General features: G+C 32.8%; 2 protein-coding genes and 1 pseudogene across 2 annotated transcripts; all 3 read right to left on the minus strand.

Annotated features, from left to right (window-relative positions):
- Nucleotides 1–1,358: 1,358 nt before the first annotated feature.
- LOC107605429 (uncharacterized) lies at nt 1,359–2,907 on the minus strand. The gene is made up of 2 exons (XM_016307309.3): nt 2,460–2,907; nt 1,359–1,825 (listed from the first exon to the last, which is right to left on the minus strand). The coding sequence occupies exons 1-2, from the start codon at nt 2,802–2,804 to the stop codon at nt 1,505–1,507; spliced, it is 666 nt and encodes a 221-aa protein (XP_016162795.1). The 5' UTR covers nt 2,805–2,907; the 3' UTR covers nt 1,359–1,504.
- Nucleotides 2,908–6,610: 3,703 nt separating this feature from the next.
- On the minus strand, nt 6,611–12,934 carry LOC107648524 (sugar carrier protein C-like; annotated as a pseudogene).
- A 2,484-nt stretch (nt 12,935–15,418) lies between these two features.
- Nucleotides 15,419–16,632, minus strand: LOC148563095 (uncharacterized). The gene is made up of 5 exons (XM_088491165.1): nt 16,537–16,632; nt 16,369–16,461; nt 16,212–16,313; nt 15,789–16,106; nt 15,419–15,511 (listed from the first exon to the last, which is right to left on the minus strand). Exons 1-5 carry the CDS (start codon nt 16,630–16,632, stop codon nt 15,419–15,421), a joined length of 702 nt encoding a protein of 233 aa, XP_088347291.1.
- Nucleotides 16,633–25,476: the final 8,844 nt, after the last annotated feature.

The following is a 25,476-nucleotide window of genomic DNA, read 5'->3' on the forward strand; positions in this document are numbered from 1 at the left end:
ACCTCGCACCTCCTCCATCGATGGGCTCCTCTCCATCCCTGATCTCCTCCCTCGCACCACGCACAACCGCCCCCTTCTCCCGCGCCTCCCCTGTCTCTTTCCCCACGTCGCACTCCTTCTATCTCTGGTATTTCTACTTTGCAAAATTCTAAAAAGATTTGGTTGAGTTCATTCATGAAGATATATTATCCTTTTTTTTCGCTGTCTAAAAAGTTATATTTTTTTAAATTTATGTACAATATTGGAAGTGTCTGTGTTTTTTCTTCTTCTTTTTTAAATGTATTTGTGATTATCATTTTTTTTTTTTTGCATTCATATGTTTGATTTGGGAGTTGTAATGTTAACCTAATTTGGATGTGTCAATATTTAATTTTGGATGTGTTTATGTTATTCATTATGTTCTTATGTACATATATAAGTTTTTTTACATGAGTTTTGGATGTGTTGATAAAATATTTAGAGTGCATTCTTATAATTTTGGATGTGTATTTGAGTTTAATTTTTCTTTGTTCAATATGTAATTTAGAACTACAATGAGAATAATTTAGATGTGTTAATACATAATTTTGAATGTGTTTATGTTGTTTATTTAATTTTAGATGTGTTTTTGACATGAATTTTGAATGTTTTAAATAAAAAAAATAAAAAAATAATGTGTTTATGTTCATTGATTTTTTTAAAATTAGTACACGAAAAGTTGTTACGAGTTTTATGGTTTAGTTTGCAAAAAATTAATGAAAAATTAATGTATTACAAGTGGTTACCGTGACAAGTATTCAAAATAAAAGTGATTCCTTAAAAATAGGAAATATAATTAATTAAAAAATTAAAATAATAAAATATTAAATTTAAAGGCTGAATTTTGTTGTATAAGTAGCATTTTCCTTTTCTTAAAATAAGGGTTATGATTGTTAGGTAACCAATAATTTTCTTAAAAACATAAATAATCATTAATCAAATCAAAATACACTACACCTCCAAATTATCCATCTAAATTTCAATATTAGAATAACCATTCGCATACCTACTGAAATGAAATATATCCATTATTCACATTGTTTAGTATTTTTATTCTCATTCTCTAATATCTAAGACTCAGCATAAGCACTGTTTTTTTCTTCAATATATTTTTGATTTGCTAAATGACCTTATGAAATATCATTGAAAAACTTGTTTTGAGGCAAGTTTAGTTAACTTCAATAAAAATTAGCTAATTTATCAAGTTAAAAAAAAAAAAGCTAATTTTTGAATGGACAAATTTTTTATTCTAAAAATAAAACTCTTAAAACAGATTTTTTTTTTTTAGTCGGTCACATTCTTGTAATCTACAGCCAAAAACGAACTGCCAATTTAAATGGTTTTGTTTAGAACATTCTTTTTAAGAGTTTAATATGATACTAAAGCAAAAATAATACAATAATTAACTGTTCATGCATATATAAAATTAACTTAGATTTCAACAAAACAGAGACCGACACCCCCTACTAGAGAACTATTTTATGCTCTATTGTCTCCACTTTCCGCCTTTTCCACCTCTCCCTCTGCCACCTTTTCCTCCACGATGAGGCCTTCCTCCACCACTGCCGCCTAATGCTTTGTTCTGATTAGATTTTATTTGCATCTCTTCTGGCAATGGAAGAATATGATCAACGCACTTCCGGAAGCTGAAATCTTCAGCAGTGTTGTCCTCCCTGATGAGGAAGAAGCACCTGCTCCTGTAGATTGGATGATTGCGGACTTGAAAGCCGCGGATCCCTACACCAATCTTCCTGTCGGACTCAGCATGCCCTTTCTTAAGCAACTCCAACAACACAAGATGTTCATACTGATGCATACAAGAAAGTCACTAATGATTCAGTAACATATACACCTTCAGAATTCAGAATTCAGAATTCAGAATCTGGATACATTTCAAAACCAATTTAAACATCTGGTGGCAAATACTCTCATAAAGTTCAATAATTCAATAACTTAATGCAAATATACAGTGAAACTCTGTTGCCAAAACCAAGGCACTGAATATCAAATCAAGAATGCTGGTTCTTCTGATGAATAGGTAAGGCTGCTCGCCCCTCCTAAATCTTTAATGACTTAATAGAAAGATTCGAAAATCCAAGTGAAGATTGAAGAGTTCAGGAATGTCCACAAAGTATAAACATAAATTGGATATAATATGGGTAATCAATCAGTTAATGAAGGTGTATAAAACACTTTGAAAAGAAAGTTAACACGCCTAAAGAGAACCAAATTTGGGCCAAGTTCTTTCGGTGCTCAGAGTGAAATGTATAATATTTTTTAACCGCTGGACCCTCCCTTGAGAAAATTATGATCTGCAACAACCTGCGAAACTTTACCTAAATTTTGCTCCAAATATTAGCAGAACTCAATCGATATCATTCACAGATTCAACTAATCATAAATAAAATGAATCGCGATATTCCATTTTGTTTTGGGCATACCTTGTTGACGTTGACATGGTGAGGCCAAAGATGAAGGAAGTTGTAGAAGTAATTGAACATGTCAGAGGAAGACTCGAAGCTCTTGGGCCCCAACTTCACGGCTTCTTTTGATTCTTTGGGTTCGTCAATCTTCTCCAAGCGTTGTTCCTCTACGGACTTCTCCTCAGTCTCCACCTTCTGCTTCTTCGGAGCGACAACGTCGTCCTCCTTCGCTTCTTCTTCTTGTTGGGCATCCTCTCTGGGTCGCTTCTGGTTCGGGTCGGCGACGTTGTCGTCCTTCTCGAGCTCCATGTCAACAGCTGCGGCGCTGGGATCGACGGGTTCCGGTGCGGTGCCTTCTGCCATTTGCGTTACGATTTTGAGAGCAAATTAAGAGTTAAAACCCTAAATCGATTCAAATTTGTGACAGGACTCAAATGTGGTAACTGCAACAGAGAGTGGAAGCACCACTCCCTTTTTATAGGGAAAATTATTGTAAAGACCATTAATAAAACTTAATTAATAAGAAGGACGGTTAATATTAAAATTATTAAAAATGATTAATTTATATATTATTAAAAATAAAAATAAAAAAATAAAAATTGAAAAGATAATATTATTTCAATAATTTCTCTTTTTTCTTTTTTTTTTCTTTCTCCCATCTTTTTTACTCATAGAAAAATGATGATTTTTAAACTCATTCCACCTCCATACCTTAAAATTGATCTAGCCGAAGAAATGCCTTAATTCAAAGCATATGAGATTATTAATTACTGTTTTATTTTACTGATTATGTGATTTTTAATTTTATTTCTTTCAAATCATAAAGTGCATATGCATTAAACAAAATCTAAGTTAATTTTTTTAATGAATATAATAATAGTGTATTATTGATGTTAAGAGCGTTATTTTTAATTCCAATAAGAACTCTAATAACACTTGTTGTCTATATTAAAAAATATATTAACAAATGAATGAATTTAAATTTGAAGGGTTTATGTTTAATAAGGTGTGTTTGGCATGAGGCTAAAAATGAAGATGGATCAGTTTTTATTTCTAAAGTTGTGTTAGAAAATTTTTTTATAGACTTTAAACGCAATGCTTTGGCGTTGCTTATGATTATAGCATTTTTTTTATTTGTCTAATTAAAAGAACCTGATTATATATCATGACTCTTAATTATGTTTACACAAAAAAATTGCAAGAAGTTGGAATTTCTATTACTAGAGTAAGGTTTTAACCAATTATTGGTTCTCTTTGTATCATATTCAGTGTGTGTTGTAGTGAATAGCTTGACCCCAATCTTTAAGAATACATGCAAGATGACAATGGTTGGAGCAATAAAGTGTTTGAGACTTCAGTTAGACTAAAAATAAGAATGCATTGTTAGATCATGATGGAGTGTTAGAAGAAGATTGTTCTGGTTTTGATCAATCCTTTAGTTACACTTTTGCAATGTATTTGTACTTAATAATTGTTGTTTTTTACCGAAAGTATTTGTACTTAATGATTGTTGTTTTTTACCCTGTACTTGTACAATGAAGCATAAGGAATAGTGATATGAAAATATTAGAGTGGTCTAATTTTATTAGAAGCCTGATATAGAAGCATAATTATTAATTGGATATTTGACTTGTAATGAAATATTAATTGAAAATTTTATAGAAAGTGTTTTTTTTTTAAGATTTTTTTGTTTAACTATGAGCAGAGTTACATAATTTTAGTACAAAATTATAGAGTTTGTGCAAAAAATTATAGAATATTAGTACAAAATCATAGAATTAATGCAGAATTGTGGATTTTTTATTTACTAAATGCAGCAACTTTAATGCAAAATTATAGAATTTTGTCATTTGATTGTAGAATTACACAATAGAACTAAAGCCAAAACCTATTGCATAATTCAAGTGCATATTTGCACATATGCTATTAAAATCAACATAGAACTACAAAATTCAAGTGTAAAATTACATAAATTTAATTAAAAATCAAAGTAAAACTATAAAATTTAAGTGCAAATTTTCACAAATACAACTAAAATCAAAGTAGAATCACCTCATATACATAACTTAAGAAAAACCAACATTGCAATTCCAAATGTGACAATCTATAAAGTTAGAACTATCCAAAAATACTCGTATTCTTTCTGGATTAGGATTTTTACATTTAGAACGATTATGACCATTCTGATCACATCGGCTACATTTGTAAATACACATATGCAAGGAATTAGCATATATGAATCTTTAGGTACGTCATTAATTTTAGCTAATGCTTTCTCTTTTGCAGCCCAAACTTGGTGATATATTAGTGAAAATCTGTATTCTTTGAAAATGTCATTTCGTATGTCATTAGGCAACTTTTCAGGAGTTAATATCAACTTGTCGACAATAATTAAAGACACCGAATTAGACCTAAAAGAGTGAGTACTCCCAATACATCTTGAGCTGAGTGCTTATGATTCTTGATAAAATGTCTCACTACGAGGAGCGAAGTATTTTTTTCCCATAGCATAAGCCTGCAATTTCCATGGATAATTTTCAACCTAGCTGACACAAATTATTTTACCCAGATTGTTCTTTAAGAACTTGTATGTAAACTTATGAGCAATACCATATTTAAACAATGTTTTTCTCAACTCACTTGCATTTTGAAAAATATGTCCTTTTTTTATAAGATCATTCCACTTAGCAGAATCATTGATAATCTGGGATATAGGAACAAATTGGGTTGTACATGGAATTGGTGTTAATGGATTTTGACTATCAATATTAGAGACGACGTCGACTCTTTGAGTTGAATTATTTGATAGTGTACTAATCATAAAAAAATTTAAATTACTTTTATAACAATTCACTAATCACTAATATAAGAAAAATTTATAAAAAGATAAAACAGTTGGAATACATACCTATCATGAACGTTGTCGTCATTGTCCTCATGAGGTGTACTATCATGGTTAGTCTTTTCTACCTCCATGATGTATACATGAGTTGTATCATCATTGAATATGATCAATTGGTTACCAGTATCAATAAGGTTCATGAGTTGAGATTGGTTAAACTTGACTATGTAGGTAATGTGTTTGTTCTGCATATTTTTTTGGGTTTGAAGCCATATTTTATACATTAAATTTAAATGCGTACATTCTTCTTTAATTAGTTCTCCTGTAATTTTTCCTCCATGATAAATAATTTTTTGATTTGATACAACTTTAGTATTGCCTCCAACGTGAAAATAACAAAAAATTTGTCACTGACGAATAGTAGATTCCATGTCTATGCAAAAATATAAATCAATAAATAACAAATAATAAAAACATGGATTACAAGAAAAAAACATTAATATTGATTAATTACTATTAATTGTTGACTACTCTATAAAACAAAATAATAAGACATTAGAAATTTCTCGAAAACAAACAAATCGTGAAGAGTAATAGATGACAGAGACCAATTAAATCAGCACCGATTATTGCATTATTCAAGGGCTAAGTTTTGAATAATTGAAAAAAAAGAGATCTATCAAGTCAAATTCCACACGTTCTGAATGATTTGTTTTATGCTAATTGTTGACTACTTTATATATGATAATAGTAAGAAATTAGTATACTCTGAGATCTTATGTTTTGTGATTGGCAACAACAAATGTCTATATGAACTATAAATAAAGGTATATCAATAAAGATTTGAGTATGATATATAATTAGAAAAAAGATATGTTTATAAAAAAGAAATAAATAAAAAAATAACTTAAGAATATATTTGTTTCTTCTAAAAAAAGATTTGATCCTTTTCTTTAAATATTTTTTTTTTTTGGAAACAAAGAAAGCTCAACACAATAAAGTGGAGCAAGAGATAAACAAGCATATTAAGCAACCAGAAAAAAGAAACCAAACACGAAGGTGATCAATCCCCTGTCATTTCCGGCATAGCTATTAACAACCAAAAGGATCAATACCAGCCCACTCCTTGTAGCTCAGAAACGTTCTACTTTGAATGACCTCAACACCTGCTTTTCTATTGTTGAAGATTCTGTCATTGCGTTCCATCCAGATGTTCCAAATTACTGCAAAGAATCTAGTCAGCTACCTCTTCTTCTCCTCTTTTCTATTAAGCATACTAGTCTAACTCTCAAATAGACATTTAATGGTTCCTGCGACTGCCCAATCTCTACGAAAGCCCCTCAACCACGGGCACCACACCTGCCAAGTAAATTCACAAAACAGAAATAGATGATGAACAGATTCCATCTCTTTTTTACATAGGACGCAAATATTGTCACTCTGCTGGATGACGCCCAATTTACTCAACCTCCCTTTAGTATTTACCTGACCAACTAGAACAAACTATCCAAAAAGCTCTATTCTTGACGGTACCAACCCTTTTCCAAATAACACTTGTGAAGCTATAGCTCGTAATCTCTTGTGAAAGAGTCTCCGATTGCAGCACCTGCACCAAAGAGTTAGTAGAAAAAATACCTTTATTATCAAATTTCCAAACAATATTATCCTGTCTACCAGTTGATAGCTTCACTGGCCTTAACCTCTCATGAAGTTGATGAACAAGTTCCAACTCCCATTGAAATAACTCTCTCCGCCACTGAAAATTCCAAATCCACTCTAACCCATCCCAAAATCCACAATCTCCTATCACAGATCCTTATTGGTTTAAAACAGAGAAAAGTCTTGGAAAACTCGCTTTCAAATGACTACCTTGAATCCAATTGTCTTCCCAAAACATAGCTTTCCTACCGTCCCCTACTTCCATTGCCATCCCACTAATAATTTTATCTTACACCTGTTGTTCTTTTATATTCAACTGACATATGTCTTTCCACGGGCCACCCTTTACTGGTACAAGCTGATCTGATAGTCGTACATTAGGATTCAAATTGTTACAAGAACAAACAATCTTCTTTCACAACGGACGTTCCTCTTTTAAAAATCGCCACCACCATTTAAACAAAAGCGCTGTGTTCCTGAGCATTGCATCCCCAACTCCCAAACCCCGCCTTTTTTGGTGCTTGAACCACTTCCCACTTCACCAGAGGTATACCATAGTTTCCATCCTCCTTGCCCCACATAAACTTCCTCTGTAATGCAATCAACTTTTATTTAAATATTATAAAAATTAATCATTCAAAATAATTTTTTCCTTTTCTTCCGGTTGTACCTATGATGGGGGCAATAATGGATTTATTTATTTGTTCATTAAATTTAAACTTAAAACTACATGGATCCTTTCAAATTCTAAAAAGTAAAACTAAATATTTGTATTTTTTTTAAAAATATTATAAGAGAATAATATTTTATTTGAACAGCGTAAATAATAAGCTAAAAAAAAGTTCATTTTAATTTAAAAAGGCTAAATTTTAAATTAATTAAATATAATTTTTATTAGTAGACTTGAAATATAATCTGTTGTTCACATTATTTATATTTTTTGTTGTTCTTCCGACAAAATTGCTCTCTGTTATTCATTCTCATTAAAGTTATTTTTTAAAGAGAAACTCAACACAAAAAGTAAAGCATAGCGGCAACAACAAAGGAAAAACAAATAAACAAGAAAATAATAACCAACACAACCATTATAACCATAAAAATTCCTTTATTATCTCCGACATTACTATTAACAACAAAAAGGGTCTATATCTAACCACTCCTTATAATTCTGAAAGGACATGTATAATATCCTCTACTTCTCTTCTTTTATTCTGAAAAATTCTTCAGTTTCGTTCCAACTATCCGTTCCACATAATGGTTAAAAAACACACCATCCATCTCTTGCACTCTTCTTTCTTCTTTTTTATTTGTTGTCTGAGTCCAACTCTAAAAGTGCTTTTTGACTATATCCGTCCATAGTAAACTAACATATGATATCCTAGCATATCATACTTGCCAAAAAAAATTACGGCCAATAAATAAGTGGTGACCATTTTTTATCATTGCTGTTACATAAAACACAAAATATTTTCTTGGTTAATAACTTCAAAGCGAATTGGTCTCTCTTTTGTATTGATCCTACCAGTCAAGACAAATCAAATAAACAACTTCATTCTAGGTGGAATAAATCCTTTTCAAATAGTCCTAATAAAATAATAAATTAAGATATGAAATTGTCTAATAAAAATATTTGATAATCTCACTAAATAACATTATAAAAATTCAAAGAAAAACAAAAATAAATATATTGGATTAAACCAAAATTTAAACAAATCTTAATAACAAGTCTAACTGTTTATTAAAATAGAAATAAAACCTTAAAAAACCTATATACTCTATATCACTTTTGGTTCCTAATTAAAATTGAAACTGTCTTAAAGAATCTAACCTTGGCTTTAACTTCTTTATTTACAGACTTGACAGATAAACATCTGAGCTCTACCTTCGAGAAAGAACTTGTGCCTTCCAACTTTGTCAACGGTAAAGATTGAAACAAAGATAGCAAGTGCATTAAAGCCACCCGTAATCACGGAAGCCATAAGGGAAGCCTTGCTGCCAAAGCCAAAAATTCTGAAGAAAACAGGAGCATAGAAAGAAAGGAATGGCTATGACCATCACGAGTTGAGGCCTATAATGCCTCTTTAACAGAGTGGCCCATGGATGCTTCATTGCCATAGACGATTGACTCGCCTCAACAAGGTCCTTGAACTCTTCTTCCACATCACTGGTTTCGATAATCTTGATCAGCTCTTGCTTGGCTTTCTCATCTTTGCCACGCTCGATCAAGGAGCTCGGCGACGAGTTGGGAAGAAAGATTGCGCCGATGACGTTCATCAGGGCGGGGACAGTCGCGAAACCCAAGCTGTAGCGCCAGCCTTCACTGTTCTTCATCTTGGGGAAGAAATCGTTGTGGACGTTGGCCACAATGAAGCCAAGGGTGATGGCCAATCGGAACATCCTGTTAAGGGCGCTTCTGTATTTGTAAGGAACAACCTCCGACACATAGATTGGAACAGAATGATTGGCACATCCAATTCCAAAGCCAAGCAACATGCGAACAACGATGAACATCCACACTTTCTGAGCAAAGGCATTAAAACCGACACCGGTGAGAAATAGAATACCTCCGGACAACATGGTAAGACGGCTTCCAAAGATTCGAGTGATAGAAGACGTAAAGAGTGATGCCACGAGAGCAGCCAGATACAGGGACCATGTGAAGAGTGTCAAAATCTGGCGGTCAAACTTGTAATACTGGTAGTCAGATGGCTTCATGTTCATCTCCATTGCATACACGTCTGGGAGAGATGACTAAGAGATGAGTAGAGAAGAGAAAGGAAAGGACCAGTATTAGGTTTGTAGTTGATTTGAGATGAAACGAGAGATAGAACGCAAACACTAGGATATTTTATACATGAATTCACGCAAGGGCAATTATGACTTTTCAACCGAATTATTATTTTTTTTATCTTTTATTATATTATCTATTTTTGTTTTATCTTAATTTGAACCGTTTAAATTCCCCAAAGTCAGATTTTTTATAAATATATTAATTTATCGTACGGTTTATGTCATATTTATTGCGATACTAATTACGTTTATTTATTCTTATTTAGTTGCTTAGAATTTTCTAGTGACGGTGAATTTATTAAGCAAACCCAGCTAGTTAAAATTGAGGTCATTGTTCTGAATCGTAAGAGATCAATCGGTTCTAATTGAATAAATCAAAAATCGACTCTCTTATCAAATCTTTTTTTATAAGAAGTAAATGATCGTTTTTGTTCCCAACGTTTAGAATAAGTTTTAAAGTTGTTTCTAATGTTTCAATCGTCCTATTTAAGTTCGTAACATTTTAAAAAAATTGACTCAATGTTGTTCTGCCGTTAAGAGAATTGACGGCAGGACAAAATTGATACGATTTTGAAACGTTAGGGACTTAAATAGGATGAAAATGTTAGGGACAAAAACGATACATAGAAATAAATTTTAATTTTATCCTTCAATAATATCAATTTTTTACTATACACAATATTCAATTATTTTTTAATTACATCTAAGTAAATTACACTTAATCATATTACTTTCATTCTAAATAAATTAATTTTTTTTATAATTTTACTCTTAAAAATTTTTAATTATTATGAAATATTTGTAGAATGATTAGTATATAAACTTGCTTTAATGAAAAAAATAATATATATATATATATATATATATATATATATATATATAATAAAATATAAATTATATCTTTTATCTCTAGTGTATCAAAATTCTTTAAAATTATAAAAAAATAATTTTATTATTAAAATAAAAATAATGTGATTAAGTGCAATTTACTTAAATGTAATTAAAAATAATTGAATACTATGTACAGTAAAAAATTGATATTATTGAAAGATAAAATTGAATTAAAAATTATTTGTATGTATCATTTTTGTCCCCAACGTTTTCGTCCTATTTAAGTCCCTAACGTTTCAAAATTGTTTCAATTTTGTCCCGCCGTCAATTCTGTTAACGGATCTCTAAGGACAGGACAACATTAAGTCAATTTTAAAACGTTAAGGACTTAAATAAGACAATTGAAACGTTAGGGACAACTTTAAGACTTACCCAAACATTGGGAACAAAAATGATACTTTACCCTTTTATAAATAACCAACAATGAACCGATTTAAAAATCAATGAGGGAAAAGAAATCGGTAAACCGATCCATAACAATTCGATCCTCCTTAAAAAAAAGAAAAAATCTTAAATAATCTTTGATAATTACACAACGAGATTTTCAACCATAAAAAAAATTTCTTTTTGTCTTTTGATATTTACTTCTGTAAAATTTATTAACCGTCAATATTTTTTTTAATTAAATATGTCTACATCGCTCATTTATCTATTAAAATACAATTAGAATTTATCAAATTTTTATTAAGAGTCCTGTTGTTAGGAATCGTTTAAAATTTTTTATATATATATTAATTAAATTTATTGTGTAAAAATTAAAAAATATTAATAATTTTTTAATTTTTTAAAAAGTAAATACTAAATCGGTACCAAAAATTTTAGCATTACTTGAATAATGTTATTGATAAAATAGTTCCTGAATGATTTTAAATGGTCTAATTATTTTGTTAGTTCTTATAGTTTTACCAAATTTTTAATTAGGTTCCTATATTTTTTTTCATTTCAATTGGATCCTTACATTATTTTTAACTTTATAAGTAGGTCATTTTCATCTCAAAAACGTTAAGAATAATAGTGTTCCAAAGATTACCTAAAACAGATGGATTTTGGCCTAGACGTGAGGTCTAAATTCCTTTTAGGGCAGCATCCGATTTCGCTGATGCCAACGTGTTGCCGTCCGAATTTCTCGTGAAGAGGTAGGAGGTAATACCTGCAAGGGACTCCGATACTTAAGTTAGCAATGATTTAAGCAAGTTTTTTGTAGATTGGATTTTTAATATACTTGAGTGTGTCGGTGTATTTATAGTAAACAAGATAACCACCTTTTAGAGAGTAGTCCCCTTTTCTAGGGACTAAGATCTCCCTTATAGATGAATAGGAAATATCTTAGGAGTTAATTATTTATTCAAATAAGTAAGGTTGAACTGTCCGTTGTCGCGCTCGACCTTTATGAGGTCGGGTAGGAGTAGATGAGGCCACTTTCGTTGAGTGCGCTTTTATTCCTCTTGGACTTGACTATGTTTTTTGAGTCAGAGTATGAACAAACAGAATATTTCTTTCGAAAAACATGTGATTAAAGAATAAAGATCTAATTACATTCTTAATTGCAGATATTTTCCATGACAAAAAAAAATTACAGATACCTTCAATTTGTGAAAAAATATTCATTTAATTTTATTATTTTTTACACTAAAATTGACATAATTACAAAATTAAAAGTAATTTAGAAACATAATTAAAAAGAAAAAAATATAAAAATTAATTGAAAATTTGGTAAAATTATACGGACCAACAGAGTAATTAACCCTTTTAAAATTCGGCAAGCGTGTTTTTGAGCTCGGCGGAGTACAACTCCAATAAAAATGATGCTGAGGTGGCGGCCGTATTTTGATGATATAGTAACTTCGTTAAATGTATATACCAAGGTGGAATTTTTAATTAATTAACCCAATCTAACCTGAAAAATCTTCCCACCCTCATGAACCCTAATCCCCTTCCCCAACACACTCTCTCACTCTGAAATAGGCCAAAATGGTAATGGAGTTCAACGCGGTGTCTCAATCTTCTCACTTTCATAGAGCTGCTATCACCAACACCGTACAATCGCCGTCTCGTCATCAAGTCCTCTGTGTCTGCCAGCTTGCGTCGTCCCTGTGCCTTCACCTGAACCCACTCTCCATTGCCCCTACGCCTTCACTGTTGTCTCCTTAACGTTACCTCGCCGGTCTGTGCTTTGTGGTGGCTCACTTCTCTTCCTGCGATCAAGCATAAGAACAGACATACACAGTAGTGGCGTCTCACTCATCGGCTTCATCGCGCCTCTCGCCAGCAGTTGTGCCTCGTCTCTCCCCCGCCAGTCATTACTCGCCATTGCTCACTGCTCACCGCCAATCTCCACTTGTATCTATTCATGCTTGTCATTAGTCGCTGTAACTGCCTTTTTTATCTCAGCCTCTTAATGTTATTTGAGTTTTTTTTTTAGATGGTTGTTTTTTGATTTTGTTATTTGCATGTTGAATTTTAAATTTGAAGCTTGAAGTTTTTATTATGCCATCTGGTGTGTTGTAGTATTAGGGATTATGATTCATTGTGTTTCAACATCTAATATTTTTATTATTTTTCAATTTTTGTTTTTGATTTTTCTTTTTGAACGTTTTTGTTTTGTTTTGTTATTTAATCTATCAGATTATATAACAAAAACACAAACATTAAGAGAATCATAGATTGGAAATGATTGTTTTTTTTTTATTTTGTTTAATATTTGGTTGTATATCATACCAAAACTTACAAAAAGTTTTCCAGCTACTTTGCCAGCTAATAATCAATCGAGTTGTGGTGGTATAATCGTTTCTTCTTATGGTAGTTTTTAGACCGATAGTGATAGTGGTGGTGCATGAAACAACAATCAGTGGAGGAGAGAGGAACCATAGAAGGTGTGAGAGAAATTCTTTTGGAGAGATTGACTTGGAGGAGGGTGGTTTAGCAAAAACTAGGGCAAAAGAATTAAGATTTTTTTTTTGTTTATAATTGTTAAAATTAATTATAAAAGATAATTCAGTAAATTGTTAAACATGTCATATCTTTAAAATATAGTGATCACTTCAGCATCTTTATTGTCAGACCTAGTTTAGAATATGTTTGTCAAATTTTAAAATCTTTTAAAAATTATTTTATTAATGATATTATTTAGGTACTATTTTATCAATATTAAAATTTTTTAAATACAAAATTGTTATTTACCTCATTTTTTATTTATAAAAAATAAATAAAAAAATATTTTTTAGATATTTTTATTATTATTTAAAAACTATTAAAATATTAAAATTATATTAAATTTTAGATATACGCAATTTTTTTGGTGAACGGTATATGTAAATTAAATCTATCTATCTACTTCTACTTAATATACTAAAATTAGGTTTTCTCCTAACTAATGAAAGTGAGGTGTCAATTTCTCGTAATTTATTTTTTCTCCAAAATGAAAGCACTATTCTCTCTTCTAAATTTATTTTAGAAAAATATTTTTATTATAATTATATTATCATTAACATTTAATGAATAATGCATAATTATACTAATTTAGGAAAATATCTTTATCATAATTGTATAAAATCAATCTTTAATGTATTATCACCTAATGAAAGTGAGGTGTCAATTTTTCATGAATTCATTTTCTCTCCAAAATGAAAGTAATATTTTCTCCTCTAAATTTATTTTAGAAAAATAGCTTTATTATAATTATATTACAATATTACAATTATATTACAATTAGCATTTAATGAATAATGCATGATTATACAAATTTAGAAAAATATCTTTATTATAATTATATAAAAAAAATATTTAATACATTATTAAACTAATTATCAATCGAAAATATTTTTAATCATTTTAATTATATTGATACAATTCAAAATTCTCATTCATTATGCAATAATTTTATTAGTGACAAGTTGTTACATTAATGGTGACCCATTTATAATAATAATAATAATAATAATAATAATAATAATAATAATAGATTTTAATAATTAAATGCTAAAATAATTATCAAACATGGTCTACCTAACTTCAATTAGTTAACAAATTTAATTTTAGTTGCTATGTTTTATTTTCTATGTAATTATGTTAATTGTCGATCATTACTACAAAAAGGCGCTAATTTGCGGGGTTTTTTTTTTGTTTTGCGCGAGTTTTTAACCCCCGCAAGTTGTGTAACGGCGGTTTTAAAAACTGACAGAGTTAGGTGTCCTGCGGTTTAGTTACGGGGTTTTTAAAAAACTGACGCTATGTCAAATTTGAATTGCGAGGGTTTTTCGCCCTCCGCAAATTGTGGAGATTTTCAGTATATTGCGTCGGTTTTCAAAGGCATCCAGTTACCCTATTATGCGGCGGTCTTGATTGACATTGTGGGGGTTATTAACCCCTACAAAATTAAAAGACTAAAAACTAGTTTTCTATTTGTGGGAATTATAAACCGCCTCAATTTAAAAACCACTACACAAATAAAACTACCATAATATTTTTATTTTGCATATATATAGTTTTTTATTTTATAAGATATTAATAAATATGGAAAATTTTAATACTAATAAATTCATATAAAATATAAATGTAATTCATAACTCATTGTAATGAATAATAACATTTTTATATTATAATAAAATGCATAATATCTTAATTAACATTGTCTTTATATATCTATTCCTAAAAATTAAAAATGTTAAAATTCAATAAATTCACAACTACTACTAATAATTTCACTATTTGAATAAGTTTGTTTAGTAAATAAAATCTAACATAATATCCTAAAAAAAGAAAAAAAATTCACAACTAATCAGTCTTTAAAATAATACTAAACAATGTCTTCACGATTTTCATTGCTTCCACCTAATGATGATGTTCTTCCTGTTATTGGTGTAATAGTTTCATTCTCAACATCATTAGCCTAAAATAAATTAAAACAAAAATTTCAACCTAAAAATTACCAACATTTATAGAATTATAACAACAATTCAAAAGAAAAAAAAAATCAAAGTGTAAAAAAAGCATTAACCTTTTCAAATGTCAAAAATTTGAACAACAAATTGAAAAGAGTAGAGGTGTGAGGTTAGAATATACGAGACTAACAATGCTAGAACATTAGATTAATGTAACAATTATGATTCATCATAATTTTCAACATGATTAGTGCAACATAAATGCCACAAGAGAAGGCAATTTACCTGAGCTCCGTGGTCAAATATACTAGTAAGTTCAGCAGAAATTCTTCCTTCTTTAGAAAGGAAATAAGCCTTTAGTACAGTCAATGTCCCATCAAATTTAGACTCTAAACATTTAAAATCAGCTTGGGAGTAATTGGTAGAAGACATTGAAATTGAAGTATTAGCAAACTGGCTGAAAGTATTAGTAGGTGTAGCTCCCATTCCCAAACATCGCACCCTACCAGAATGCTCCTCCCCAAACAGTTTGCCAATAGCATTATTTGTGGATGATCCAGATTCATCTTTCTCATTTTGAGTCATAAGTAGTTCAATTTGTTCCTACAATTGAAATTTAAACAACGAAAATATAATAAAATAACATTAAAATTTGTCGGATTCTAAAGTTACATTTTTTACTAAAATAGACTAATAAATTCAACTTACCGCTATATCCCTTGCTTCATCAGTCACAAACGACCCATCTTTCTTCTTATGAGTTTCTATATACATTTCTCCACGGCTAATTTTTCGCCCACTTTGTAAAAACTATGTAAAAAAATATAAAAAAAAGTTAAGATGGGTTTTGAATTATAGTTCATACTATTTCATGTCTTTTCCTTGAGATGGGTTTTGAGCCACCAGTATGGGGAATTGTTTGTTTCTTGCGAACTTCTTTGTTTCTCCTACACATCTCCTATTAAAAAAGAAAAATTAAGGTGAAAGAATTGATCACATATTAATATTAATTTTAAAAAAGAAAGCATGTTACCATTGTAGAAGGTAGAAACTGATATTGAATGAAGGATGCCCATTGATCTCTGTCGATGCCAACTGGGACATTATCAATGATTACTTGTCTACTCATACATGGATCATAGAACTCATTCCACAACTTAATTTTATGTTATGACCACTTTTTTGCAAGACTCAATTTGCAATATCGCTTTGCAATGCCCTCAGAAATTTTGAAATGAAATTTTGGCTATCAAAAAGAATTATACATAGATAACAAGATGTCATTATTAATGTATAACTTTAATAGGCATTTGATAAAAGTAAATATTCATAATACATACCTTCAGCAAGTTACTAAAGCACTCTTTAAACCTAGATCGAGGTATATCTAGAGGTCCTGACTACTTTGAGAAATTGATTGAAAATAACTTACAATCAACTGCTAATGTCTCTCAATATCCAGCAAGCAAACCTTGGCTTTTTTCAATAGCTTGTTGATCTTCAAAGTTTACAACAACTTGCTCATCTCTAGATAAGTTATCAATTTCTTTAACTTTTAGCCTTATAGTCTTAATAGTTCCATCTGTGCCTTTATTTGCATATAAAAAATAATTTATGAGAAATAATAAGGGATTAATAAACTAAATTAGTGACCGATATTTCCTATGTAAGTTTTAAAAATTTAAACTAAATTAATTTTTGAACTAAATTAAAAATTTAAAAATAAACTCTTTGTATATAAAATTAATTATATGTAAGAACAAGTAGAAAATGTTTTCTATGTTGGAGAATAAGCTTAATCAAAGTAATCTAAAAGTGTTTTAAACGCATTACAGAAACCATAATTGAGTAATTAATATTAAAAGACAAATCCTTCTATTAAATTCTTTTTTCCTATAATTAAAATTGCAAAACGATATATAAAAAGAAAATATATAAAAGGACTTAATACTTTTTTAAATGAAATCCATCTGTATTGTAGAAATCCGCCCTCTCCTTGTTTCTTTTGTTGTAAGAACACTTTAAAAATAAACCAAGTTTATTAATTCAAAAAAGGGTTAAGTATGATTTTGGTCCCTAACGTAGGGGCTGAAAATTTTTTTCGTCCTCGCCTTTTTTTTGCTCCAAAATGGTCCCCAAAGTTTCAGTTTGTTTTAAAACCGTCCTTCGGACCAAAATGCCCTTATCCCTTCTTCCCCAAAATTCTCCCTTCTTCCCCAAAATTATGCAAACCACTAGCACCACCACAACCACCACCACCCACCACCTACCACCTACCACCACCACCACCACCACCACTACCACCACCACCACCATTATCAGAACTCAGAATCAGAACAACCACCACCACCACCACCACCACCACCACCACCATCATCATCATCAGAACTCAGAATCAGAACAACCACCATCCCCCCATCCACTGCCACTCCATCACCTGCATCCATCACACTAAAACATCAGAAAATCCAGAAAAATTAACATCAGAAAATCAGAAAAATCAAAACATCAGAAAATCAACATCATCATTGTCATCCTCATCAAAACCCAAAATTCAGAAAATCCAGAAAAATCAAACAACAATATTATTCAGAATCAGAAAATCATCATTATCATCAAGAACCCAGAATCAGCAAGAAGAAGAAGAAGAAGAAGAAGAAGAAGAAGAAGAAGCGGCGGGCGGCGGACAACGGCTCGGCGGTGGTGTCGGCGGGAAGAAGAAGAAGAAGAAGAAGAAGAAGAAGAAGAAGAAGAAGAAGAAGAAGAAGAAGAAGAAGAAGAGGCGGACAGCGGGCGGCGGTGCGGCGGTGGGGAAGAAGAAGAAGAAGAAGAAGAAGAAGAAGAAGAAGAAGAAGAAGAAGAAGAAGAAGAAGGGTCGGCGGTGCGGTGGTGGGGTCGGCGGGCGGCGGTGCGGCGGCATGGCGTCCCTCTTCTCTCCACCCTCCACCCTCCACCCTCCCCCCCTCCCCCACATCTTTCTCGGCCCCCTCCCCCCCCTTTTCTTTCTTTCTCGCCCCCCTCTCCCACCCCGCTTCTGTATCCCCCTTTCTTTCTTTTTTTCTTTATTTATTTATTTATTTTATATTTATTTTATTTTATAATTTTTTTAATAAAGGGTAATTTGGTAATAAAAAAATATAATTGGTAAAAAGGACGATTTTAAAACAAACTGAAACTTTGGGGACCATTTTGGAGCGAAAAAAAGGCGAGGGACGAAATAAATTTTCAGCCCCTACGTTGGGGACCAAAATCATACTTAACCCTTTAAAAAATTTATTTAAACCTGCCGAATAAGTATACAACTCAAATACTTATTAATTCAAATACTTATTTTTTTTTTCTATTTTAAAACGGAAGAGTATAATGGAATAAACTTGATTATTTCAAAACACTATTGATTAAACTACCTCTATAAAGAATTCAATTTTAAATATTGAAAACATGTGTATTTCCACAAACTAAAAAATGCTATATATAATTTAAACTTACATGAATGAAAAGCATTAGATCTATACATATTGGCATACTGTATATTCAAAAATCATTTGATCACTTCTTTACTTTCATACAAGAAATTGCATAAAAAAAATATAACATATAAAGATTGAAATATAATCATTTGCATTTATTTAGAAAGCAATTATCTAGAAACTTAGCATGAGACAACAAATTTATTGTGCACTGTACCTATTGTCTCCACTGTCCAATATTCAGAAGATTGACGTCCACCAAAGTGCTTAGTATGTTCTTGGGATCCTTGGTTAGGAAATGAGTGATCCGTAATACTATCCAGATTGCCTTGCATTATGGAATCATGATTAGGTGGTAAGCTATCCGTAGGTGAACTGTGTACTATGTCCTCATTAGATTGATCAAAACTCCTTTCAGGTTGAGGTGCTAATTTCAGCGGATTAGTAAAACGTTTACACTTCGCCATTGTTGCAGATGCATTTAACAACAAAAAGTTTGATAAATTAACTCAAAAAGTATGTTATATTCACACAAAATTAGGTTAAAGATAAACTTTATGAACAAATCAAAGGATTAATCATAACCTTAAATTAACAAATATAAGCTTAAACCTTAACAAATATAAGCATGTAACTAATGATTTGTTATTAATTAGTAGTACATGATAATATGATTCATACCACTAATAATAATAACTGTGAGTGATTGTGGTACTGACTCGTATATATAGATGGCAAGGTATTCTATGAAGCTTTCAAGAAGAGTTTATTAAAAATATTGGCATATAATTAATGTAGATAATATATATACTGAGTAAGTATCTCCATTTAATTCATTATAAAGGTTAATAAAATATAATGACATAATTTTTACTTAATTGTAGCGAGTATCTCCATTGAAAATATTGCCTAATTATTACCGTACATAATTAGTGTGTGTATATATACATATGAGTAATAGTAAATTTTTATAATTATTTATCATTTAGAAAATTCATATTTCTGACATAGTTCTTCTTCTATTTTTTATTCTTCATACCTAATGGCTACTAGCTATGATTCTATCAATAGTATTACCTATGATAGATTATGTGATGAAAAAATTTGAAAAATAAAGGCAAGAATTATAAAGTTATGTAAAGTCCCATCTAAATTTAACAAGAATAAGACGGCTTATATAGAAATGGTTCTCATGGATGATAAGGTTAGTTAGTTATTTTTCATGATTCTTTCAAGTAGTGCTAGTTCTAATTTAAAAATATTTTTTGTTCATATTTTAAGTTTATTTGGTAAGTAGACCCTTGCACAAATCAAAGACCGTGTGATTTAATAGCTTGATAAGTGCTAATAGCTTTTATATTTAATTTTTTTTACAGTGTGATAAAATTCATTATTCAATCAAGAATTATTTGGCAAAGATGTTTGAGAATGAACTAATCGAGGAGAAGGTCTATGTCTTCTCAAATTTTCTGATCGAGGAACAAGTGAAATTTATCTTCCGACTGTACATATGTGCAGAATAACTTTGAAGAAGGAGTCACGTATAGTAAATACGATCGATGATCATAAAATTCCTGTCAATCATTTCAATTTTCTTACTCATGCTAATATATTGAGACAAACAAATGAACAATGTAACTTATTTGGTATGTAGTTAATTTGTATTAAGCTACATACAAATTTTTTTATTTTACTTTTTGTCAAGAAATTACATAATAGCATCATTTTATCGATAACATAAATTTTAACAGTTTATTTATACAAATGTTTGAAATTGTATTGTGACTTTTTTTAAGGTATATCATTTTATTAATATATTATTAATTTTATCGTTTAATATAAAATAGGGTTAAGTATGGTTTTGGTCCCAAAAATTTTTTGCCAGAATCGAAATTGTCCCTCTTGTAATTTTCGAATTAAAATCGTCCTTAACATTTTTTTCGTATTAAAATCGTCCTTTTTATTTTTTTGGACAAAAATACCCTCATCACTACCAACACAATTACCTCCTCCACCACCACCACCAACACCAACACCACCGCCACAACCTCCACCAACGCCACCACCAACACCACCACCAGCACCACAAGCACCACCAACACCACCACCAACGCCGCCGCCGTCCCCCTCCCCCCTTTCCCCTTCCCCCTCCCCTTCCCCCCACCCCCACCCCGCGTCCCCTCCCCCTCTCCGCCTCCCCTTCCACCCCCACCCCTCCACGCGTCCCCACCCTCACCCCGCGTCCTTTCCCCTTTTCCGTCTCCCCTCCCAAATTCAACAAGTAGAAGCACAAATTCAACAATGGAGAAGCAGAAGCAGAAAATTCAACAAGAAAGAGAAGCAAAAGCAGAAAATTCAATCACAAAGCCAAATCAGAAATTCAAAGCACAAAGAAGCAGATGCAAAAGGTGAAACAGGACCACCGGCAGGGGCAGGGGCAGGGTGCCGAAGGGTTAGGGAGCCCGAAGAAGGGGCAGGTAGGGTTGTGCACCTTGGTCTTCCCGAACTGATCCAGGTAATGGAGGAACTCCAGAACGTGTGCGCCGCTGCAAAGCGGCAGAGACAGCGGCAGACGGTGGTTCCCCCCACCCCAACGCGTTTCCTTCTCCCCCCCACCCCCCACCCCCAACGCGTTTCCTTTGCCCCCTTCCCCAAAACGTGTTTTTTTTATTTTTTTAAATTTTATTTTTTTATTAAAATAGGGGTAGTTTAGGAATTAAATTAAAAATTTTATTAAAAAAGACGATTTTAATACGAAAAAAATGTTAAGGATGATTTTAAATAAAAAATTACGTCGGGGACAATTTCGATTATGGCGAAAAACTTTTGGGACCAAAACCATACTTAACCCTATAAAATAAATTGATAAAATTTCTTTAATTTATAAGTAATTTATAATGTTATTCATTTATTTGTCCTTAATTTGATGCTTTTAATTCAGTTTTTTTTTCAATTAGATGTTATTAGATTCTTAACCGAAAAAGGAGAACTTATATCATGGTCAAAAACAAAGAGAAGTGACCACTACATTGTTATTGAGCTTCATGATTGATAAATTTTAATATTTCACAATGAAATTTTATTTTGTAACAATTATCTATTCATATGCAAAATCTTTTATCTTTTTTATTATATATTACTACTTATTTCTTTTCATTCTCCCTTTTATTTAGAAATGAGAAAAAAATAATGTACACACTATGGGATCAATTTACAATCTAATTACTCAATTATTTACGTGATCACCAAGCAACTAAATACATACTTATTCTCGAATTTGCAAAATTTAACAAAAGTATTTATAAGCATATTGGTTTACTCATTTTCTACTCATATTTTTATTCATTAAGTATTGTATTTTTTATATTTACAACAAATATCCAACATAAAAGAATAAAAAATAATATTAATTGTTATCTATGTTATTTATTTAGTCATAATTAAATTTAACTCAGAAGAGTTATTGTTATTTATTATTTAACAATGCATTTCAAAAAATTTTGACCACTTATTCAATAAATTTTTAATTAATTGTTATTTTAAATTGAAAAAATACAGATTTGATGATGTCAGAAGTTTAAATAAAAAATATTGTACTTACAAAAATTAAAGAGTTACTCCAGTCAAATGGCAAGTCATTGAAAGAATATTGTGGAATATCATATCCTCAAGAAAATTTGGTGTCCATCTTAGAAGACAAAATTATAATGAAAGAGTTGAACTTTGATGTTAATACTCTTGCGAGTGAACTAAGTGGGTATTTAGAAAAACTAATTGATGAGCAGAAATTTGCATATGATCAAATAATGAGTGCTATTAGCGGTAATATGGGTGGACTTTTCTTCTTATATGATCAAGGTGGTTGTGAAAAAATATTCTTATGATCAACTATATCATGCTCAATTAGGTTTACATGAGGTATAGTTTTAAATGTTACTTCGAGTGGGATTGCTGCACTTCTATTGCCTATAAATAGAAGAACTGCACATTCAAAGTTTAAAATTCCTTTAACCATAAGTAAAGATTTTTTGGGGCAAAAAACCATATTAAGCCACATGCAGAAAAGTTTAACCAAAATACGCCAAACAGAAATTTGTTTCAGCAATAAGCCAAGAGGCAATTTTATATAAATCGAACCACCAAGGTTCGAACTCTATTAGCTAGTAATTCGAACCATCTTGGTTCGAACTACTACTGGAAAAATTTGAATAATTCGAACCGGATAGGTTCGAACCAAGAGAGCATGTAATTCGAACCTGGTTGGTTCGAATTATGGGGAGAGAGCTTGGTTGTAGTAATTCGAACCAGGCTGGTTCGAATTACATGTATCATGGTTCGAACCAGGTTAGTTCGAACCAAAGAGAGGTTGATTGTAGTAATTCGAACCAGCTTGGTTCGAATTACATGTATCATGGTTCGAACCAGGTTAGTTCGAATTAGTAGGAATCAGAGCTCTATATAAACGCTGTAAACGTGAATTGCTCTCATTAGAGGACGTAAGATGGCTAGTGAGGAGGAGAGTTTTGCTGTTTTGGTACACCACAAAGGATCCATCAAGAGGAAAACTCGGTCCGGAGTGAAGTTCACAGATAAGAATCCTCTCTATATTGTGGTGAATCGAACGACAAGCTATGATGACCTGGTTAGAGCTGTGCTGATGAAACTTGGCCTGGAAGGTGCGAAGCGGATTAAGAAGTTTTTCTATCGCATTCCAGTCACGATCCTGCACGATACGGTGAAGTATGATTGTCTGACGATTGGTAGTGATGAGGACCTCCAAGTCATGTTTCTTTGTCGGAGGCAGTTTCCGGAGGTCCGCACACCAGAGTTGCTGGCAAAGCTGGTTGATGTGGTATCCAGCTCAGGGGGTTCGAACCGGAATACCGCCAATGTAGCCACGGCAGCTGGCTCCAGTTCGATGGCTGCTGTGGCTTCTTCCTCCGTCCCAGTTTACGAGCCAGCGGCCCAACTTGTCGCCTCTCCGTCATTTGCTGTTGATTTGAATGACGGCGTCCGCGACGAGGTAGGATCCTTTGATGTTCTGCCAAACGCTTTACACGGCGTTCCACCGGTTGGCGTCGGAGACGGAGAGTTGGGTGATCCTGATGAGGACGACGTTGAGCCCGAAACGATTGAGGATGATAGCGGGGACGAGGTTCAAGCGGCTGGGCCTGCATTGGCTGGCGGTGGTTCTAGCTCTGGCACACAGCAGTATCCACCATATTTTTCTTCTCTGGACCTGGACGCCATGAGGCATGAGGGTGCGCTAGGTCACCCTGTTGGATTCGGAGCTAGAGATGCGGAAGGAAATGCTGGTCTCACAGAGTTCCAGGTTGGTCAGCAATTCCAGGATAAAGATGAGGCCCTGTTAAGTGTGAAGACTTACAGCATCCGGCGAGGGGTACAGTACAAGGTGGTGGAGTCCGATCACCGCCGGTATGTGGGCAAGTGTTCCGAGTTCGGGAATGGGTGCACATGGTTGATTCGACTCAGTCTCCGGAAGCGCAAGGGCATTTGGGAGGTCAAACGGTACAATGGCCCTCACACTTGCCTGGCCACATCCATATCAAGTGATCACAGAAGTTTGGATCATTCTGTGATTTCGGCGTTCATTATGCCAATGGTTAGGGCTGACGCATCGGTTAGCATCAAGGTGCTCCTGAACGCCACGGCAGCGCATTTTGGTTTTAGGCCGACTTACAGGAGGGTTTGGATGGCGAAGAAGAAGGCCGTTGGCCTCATCTACGGTGACTGGGATGAGTCATACAGCGAGATACCTAGGTGGGTGTTGGGTGTTCAGCTGACGATGCCTGGTACTGTTGCGGTCCTCAGGACGAGCCCGGTTCTAGTTGGAGGACAGGTGGACGAGTCTCAAGCTTATTTCCACAGACTTTTCTGGACTTTCCCTCCGTGCATCGAGGCATTCCGGCATTGCAAGCCGCTAGTCAGCATTGACGGCACACATCTATATGGTAAGTATGGGGGAACGTTGCTAATTGCGATTGCACAGGACGGGAACTCCAACATTCTACCTGTCGCATTCGCACTAGTAGAGGGTGAGAATGCGGAGTCGTGGACATTCTTTCTCTCGCACCTTCGGCAGCACGTGACCCCGCAGCCCGGTCTGCTGGTTATATCGGATAGGCACAACGGCATCAAGTCTGCGCTTGAGGCCCCGGATGGAGGTTGGTTACCACCATCTGCGTACCGTGCATTCTGCATACGACACGTAGCGGCCAATTTCGCCCTTACCTTCAAGGGCAAAGACGCTAGGAGGCTTCTCGTGAATGCAGCGTACGCGAAGACTGAGGTTGAGTTTGATTACTGGTTTGATATACTGCGGTCTGAAGACCCGGCGATGTGTGAGTGGGCGAACCGTATTGATTACTCCTTGTGGACGCAGCATCGCGATGAGGGGAGGAGATTCGGTCACATGACGACGAATATCTCCGAGTGTGTGAACTCAATCCTCAAGGGTGTAAGAAATCTTCCTGTAGCATCCC

The sequence above is a fragment of the Arachis ipaensis genome, chromosome B6 (genome assembly GCF_059453495.1).
Source record: "Arachis ipaensis isolate K30076 ecotype BB chromosome B6, ASM5945349v1, whole genome shotgun sequence".
Taxonomy (NCBI): domain Eukaryota; kingdom Viridiplantae; phylum Streptophyta; class Magnoliopsida; order Fabales; family Fabaceae; genus Arachis; species Arachis ipaensis.